Source organism: Hibiscus syriacus, unplaced genomic scaffold (assembly GCF_006381635.1).
Source record: "Hibiscus syriacus cultivar Baekdansim isolate YM2019G1 unplaced genomic scaffold, ASM638163v2 tig00117056_pilon, whole genome shotgun sequence".
In the NCBI taxonomy this organism is placed as follows: Eukaryota; Viridiplantae; Streptophyta; class Magnoliopsida; order Malvales; family Malvaceae; genus Hibiscus; species Hibiscus syriacus.
The window spans coordinates 4,411,324-4,417,645 of NW_024063539.1; the positions used below are offsets into that span (position 1 = coordinate 4,411,324).

Here is a 6,322-nt window from a genome sequence, read left to right on the forward strand (position 1 = left end):
TTTTAAAAAAATCAATAAAAATACAATAAAAAAAGAATTAAAAGTGAATAAAATTTAATAAAAAAAGAATATAAAGTTAAAAAATATCACCTCTTTATTTAAAATATTCTTTATAATATTAATTTTAGAAATATAAAATAAATATTAAATTCTAATTTTATTAAAAATGAATAAATATTATTAACTGTTGTTAAAAAATTTAAAAGTTTATTTTTATATTTTTATATTTTTAAACAATTAATTTTAAAAATCAATAAATTTTTTAAAAATATATAAAAATTATAAAATATTTATTATCATCATCATCATTTTGAAAAAGAAATACTAGTTATAAAACTTTTATAAAATTATTCATATTTTAAAATACTTACCCTCAGAGTTTTCCTATACTAGATTATACGTGTTGTGTAATTTCATGCAAAAATTAAAATTGGACGAGTTATAAAATAATTTGCAATAGAATATTTAAAGATTTTAATCTAGAAAATTTTTTTACACACAAAAAATAAATAAATTAAGTTGACGTTTTTATACAAATATTATCCTCATATAAATTAATTACATATTATGTACCATTTTAAAAAATATTTATAAAATTAACATCTAGGTTTTTTACACATTTAACAAGTCACGTTTCAGGAGGCATGTCTTACCCCACATGGCTTCAAATCAACGTAAGGCATGTTTCAGGGGTGCGTCTTTCTGCACAGAGTGTTAGATCAGTAAATAAAGATGAAAAGATATATGACAGGTAATTAAAGTTGAAAAATATAATTTTTCGATGTAATTGTCTATCCTTTGTTTTTTTTAATGAAATTCAGACCGAATAATCTATTAAGTATAAAATTTTCATTCATTATTTGAGCAAGTAGTATAATTTGATGGCAAAACGAGGAGTAATTCATTCAAGAGACCCAGGTTTGAGTCTCATTTCATACAAGTGCGAATTAATAATATAAAAATATTAATAATAATTTTTAAAAAATGATGTGGCAATATTACATCAACGATCTTGATGACCTAAACGTCTACGTTAACTTTCTCTTTCTACGTGGTTCGTCAGCGCCTAACGTTGACTATCAGTTAATTTACCATTATCAGTGCCCAAATATTTCAAAAAAAAAAAAAAACAATACAAAGTAAATTTTACCAGACTTCAACAATCTAAACAGCCAAAAGATAATTACACGATCCTCTCTCTCTCTCTCTATGTGGGTCGCTCTTATTTGGAGGTCTTTAACTCTTTATTGTGGAAATTTGGAGCTTTTATGAAAATGACTGTTTTCCAACATAAATTCTGGTTTTCTTATTTCTTTTATTATGAAATATAAACAGACCGCTTCCACGGCAACATCATGCCTTGAGTTTTAGTTTCTTTGTGATTACTCTTTCCTTTGTTAGTCTGACACTGTTCATCTGCATGTTTCTATCTTGGTTCTTTAATGAAGCAGATGTTGAGTTTTTTGCCAGTAGAGTAACCGGGTCAGTTTTCCACGCCAAGGTTTTAACTTGTAAGCAGTGACTGACATGAAACATGCAAATCATTGATGCTATTTCCTTGATTTTCAATTTCTCAAACAGTTTGTTTCTGCTTGCTTGCATATATACCGTTGAACTGATTATTTCACTTGGCCCAGCAAAATCCTCTGGTTTCGTTTATTTTCAGTTATATTTTACTTAACAGATTCTGTAATATTATTAAATAATTGGTGGAAGTATTCATGTAACTGTATTTCAAATCTGTAAATGATGTATTCCGCAGATTTAACCATTTGAAGGCTCTATTTGTTTTGGTCAATCTGTAGGGTGAGGACACTGTTATGACATGGAACTTGGTGCTGCTGAGAGTGTTGATCTTCCATCTTACCGCACCATTAAGGTAAATGTTTACTGCTTTATCCAGCTTCTGGACCATGTTTCTTTGTACCACAGTAAAGAATTAGGGGAAATACTGAATATTTTCCATTAAAGAACATAGCTTCTCATGGGAGAACTTCTATTTATAGGTTTCAGAATTCATAAACTTCTATTTTTCCAGTTATTTCCATTTCTTCAGCTTCTATTAAGTAGTATTATACAATAAGGTTTCATTTTTCCATCAAGAAGTTTTCATGTTTGTTTACTTCAGTCGCCAACTGATGCAGGTACATCGGTTAATGTGCTTGGAGCTGAAGAAACTCATCGATTGCATTTCGAACATGTTTTCAGATCTCGAGTCAGCTCGGCCACGATGCACATCAGGAGTGCATGCACTATGCTCAGTGCAATCGGCAATGGATAAAGCCAATTTACTAATCCAACACTGTTCTGAATCCAGCAAACTCTACTTGGTACTTAAATTTTTCTCCTTTTGTTTATATTAGAAATACAATATGCACATGAAAGGATCATATGCTAAATTTAGGCACTGATATCATGGTCCCAGGTTGTTTTATTATGAAAATAACTTGTCATGTTAGCATATCAGTTTTTTTTTTAAGCTGTGAAAATCAGATACAGGTATGTTTCTGACACACGTACTTGTTCAATTTTTTCCCTATGTATTTGAAGAACCCTTGAAGATTCATATTTCCGTACCCATGTCTGAATATGTGTTAACCAATATTACTTGAAGTAAAATAGAATCAGAGTTAGCATTTCATTTCAAATAGCCTGGCACTTCTAATTAACATTGCCATCTCCTGTTTCTGGCTGCCCTGTTTATTCAGTAAGATATTCACATAAATTATCAGGCTGATGTTGACATTGTTTGTATAACAATTGTATTGATCAAATATTTAGGCAATTAAAGCAAAAGCTATACTCGTGAGGTGTGCAAAAATTCGGAAAACTTTGGAGACAAGCATGAATCAATTTCAAGAAATGGTTCCACCATTGTTGGCTGAAAAGGTTTGTAATAGAACTTTATATTTTTTTCTCCCTTTTTATGGAATTCCTGGCAGAAGAAGCATGAAGTGCTTGGTTTACTTGTGTCATTCCATGCATTATTTGGTGCTATTGTTACTCTGATGAAAATATATTTTGTTATTCGAACTTGGATGTGTGCTGGATATGGGTATGTGTTACATGTTCAATTTTCAAGGATGCTTGGAGATTCATGTCCCCATTGTCATGTTAGTAAGAGTCAAGAGTAACATAGGAAAGATATGTGTGTGTGTGTGTATGTATGTTACCTGCTGTTTTTAAGCCCTTTCCTTGATCACAATTAAAGACGAAATTAGTGTTTACAGATAGCCGGAATTATAGATGAACTTAGAAATGCAAGGTTTCCATTAGAGCCTTCTGAATTTGAAGCTGGAACAATTATACTTTCACTTCTTCAACATGGCTCATCAGCCTCCAAAATGCAATCTGAAATCGAAGCTCTTCGACTTACAGCTTTGAGACTGAGCATTACCTCTCCTTTTGCTCTTTTGATCGAGAAAAGATCCATCAAGAAACTGCTTGGAAGAGTCCAGGATACAAATCCGAACAAAAGGAAAATCTTGAATTATCTCTTGTATCTTCTGAAGAAACATGGGAAGTTAATTTGGCAACTCCAATCCAAAAACATGGAGGAAGAGAGCCTTTCTTCATTGACCGAAGAAGAAGGAGATGCAACTTCAGGTAATGACTTCTTCATTCCCACACCTCCAAAGCAATTCATATGCCAACTCTCTATGAGATTGCTGTGTGATCCTGTAATTATTGCTTCTGGGGAAACATTCGAACGAGTTTGGATCGAGACGTGGTTTAATGATGGTAACCAGACATGCCCTGTGACTAATATAAGGCTGGAGCAGTTATCCCTAACACCAAATTCAGCATTGAAAGACCTTATTTCAAAGTGGCTTTTGAGGCATGGAATCAGTGCTCCTGAAAATGCAAAACCAGTTCCTTCACTGATTTCCTTGGATCAATCTCGCAGCTCCATTGCTAGCCTTGGTAGTTCGGTGCTTGGTTTGCAGCTCGAATTAGCGAATGTCTCACATGACTCAGTGAGTACTAATTCGAGTTTAGATTCATCAGACCGGAAATGCAATGATGAGACTACGTCGAGGCCGCCTAAGGTTGCTGCAGATTCCCATAGTCAAATGCATCAGCATCACTCTTCCAAGACTTCAAGTAATGGTATTCATGCAGCATGTCTTTATGAACTTGATCAACGTTCTTGGAAATCTCAATGCAATGCAGTTAAAAATGTCAAAGGACTACTAGAAGACAATGATAAGGCCCAACATTTGACCTTTTCAAATAGTCATGTTATTCCTGTGATTAACTTTTTGAAGGATGCAAATGAAATATGTGATATAACAATGCAAAAAGATGGAGCTGAGGTTCTTTTGGCCATTTTGAGCGGAAGCAGGTAAAATTTCTCTCTGCTATTCCTTATCTCTATCATTCTGATTCTTCATTTGTCTTGAAGTATCTGTTCTTACCTGCAGAATCGAATTACCTCCCTGTCATGAAGATGTTATCTATCTGTTGGCGTCATTGCTGGATTCTGAAACAACTGGAGAGTCCCTTGCCATACTGGAAATCTTATCCCGGCAAAGCTACTATAAGTCGATAATCGTGGCGTCCGGAGTTTTGCCGTCCATCCTGAAACTTCTTGACACTACAGTAAAGGAATTTAACTTGCTTGCTCTGAAGATCCTAGGGAATTTGTCGAATGGCAGCGATGTTGGTTACCATGTTACATATTTGGGTTATGTTCCGAAGTTGGTATCTTTTCTTCAGGATCCAAATGTTGCAGGGTACTGCATTGAGATCGTAAACAACATACGCAACATCGGGGAGGCTAGAATAGAAGCCGTTGAAGCCGGTTTATTTTCTTCGACCGCCATGATCTTGGAATCCGGTAGTAACGAAGAGCAAGAGCTTGCTGTTGAATTGCTCCTGTTTCTATGTTACGAGAACACAGGGTATTGTCAAATGTTAATGACAGAAAACATAATTCAACCTTTGGTTAACATATCTGTCAATGGAAGTTCTAAAGGATCCGAGGACGCATCGATACTGCTCGATCTCTTCGATTTCGTGATAAAAAACGATGCTTCTCAGTGTTCAGTCATTGTCAGCAGTTTGAGCGAAGGAAACTCGAATGTCTCCTCCAGCTCCAGCAACAGCTCCGGACTCAGAAGATCATCCTATAAGGCATTGAGGTATCTAAGAAAGAAATTATCAAGGTTTATATTAAATGTGCTACATTGACTTTCCTTTTGGATCTTGTTTTTTTGCTCAATATTTTGTTTATATTAATGTAAATATTTAGGTGGATTAGCGATGAATTTTGTTTAGTTCAATTTTGATCTTGTTTTCATACTCCTCTTTTAACTTCAATTTTGTTTTTAATTCGTCTTCGATACATTGCTGAATTTTTATTTTTCAATATATCAATATTTATATCATTGTCACTGGATCAATACTTTATACCCTCAATTTCATATTAAATTTATAAAATAATATTTTTAAATTTTTTTAAAAAATAATCATTAAATTATCAACAATCTCTAGAGCATATGGTTAAAATAAAGAGAAAAAAAAATTAATGTACACCTTCTATCTTTTTTAGGTTGTAGTTTTAACACTTATTAGTAGTCAAATTCTCCTCCTTTATTTCTTAGATTGTAAATTTAATATTAAAAAAGGATATATTTTAAATACTTATTTGTGATATAAGAAAAAAATTGTTCATTAAACTATCTTTTTATATATTGAACTTTTAAATATTATAAAATGAGCATAAAGTTTTAGATTTTATTATAAATAAGGGACAAAATGAAATACTATTTATTAATTTTAAGATGTCGAATCGTTCCCTTAATAATAGTTAATAATGTGATATAAGATAAAATATCAAATAATGCCTTAATTAAGTATATGTGTAAGTTGATGTCAAATGATACAAGGTAAAATAAAGTTGACATCGGATCATATTAAGGATATTTCCAAATATATTTCACTGGTAGTTGCCAAATAATAATCTTTCCTTAAGATAACTTTTACTTTTATCTTACACAATAAATCTTATGTCAACTTTATTTTACCTTGTATCATTTGACATCAACTTACACGTATACTTAATTAACACATTACACGCATACAGGAGCCAGCCAATAACAATTTTTAACAGGAAACATCTTTAGATAATCTCATCCATTACACCATTAGGAAATTAACACATTACATGATTAGAAAGATTTATGTAGAAACTCCTTCGCATGACATCAAACCTTTTTTTAACTATTCCTGGACAGCACTAGACTACATTGAAAATATAAACTTCTTAGCTTTTTTTTTTCTTTTTGGAATCATGGGAAGATTGAAATTTTTTTCTTGG

The 6,322-nt window shown here is 32.3% G+C and overlaps 1 protein-coding gene across 1 annotated transcript; it reads left to right on the forward strand.

The window, feature by feature from the left end:
* The first annotated feature begins 1,786 nt into the window (after positions 1–1,786).
* On the forward strand, positions 1,787–5,212 carry LOC120198655 (U-box domain-containing protein 5-like). The gene is made up of 5 exons (XM_039199960.1): positions 1,787–1,879; positions 2,145–2,330; positions 2,782–2,889; positions 3,231–4,345; positions 4,425–5,212. The coding sequence occupies exons 1-5, from the start codon at positions 1,826–1,828 to the stop codon at positions 5,191–5,193; spliced, it is 2,232 nt and encodes a 743-aa protein (XP_039055891.1). The 5' UTR covers positions 1,787–1,825; the 3' UTR covers positions 5,194–5,212.
* Positions 5,213–6,322: the final 1,110 nt, after the last annotated feature.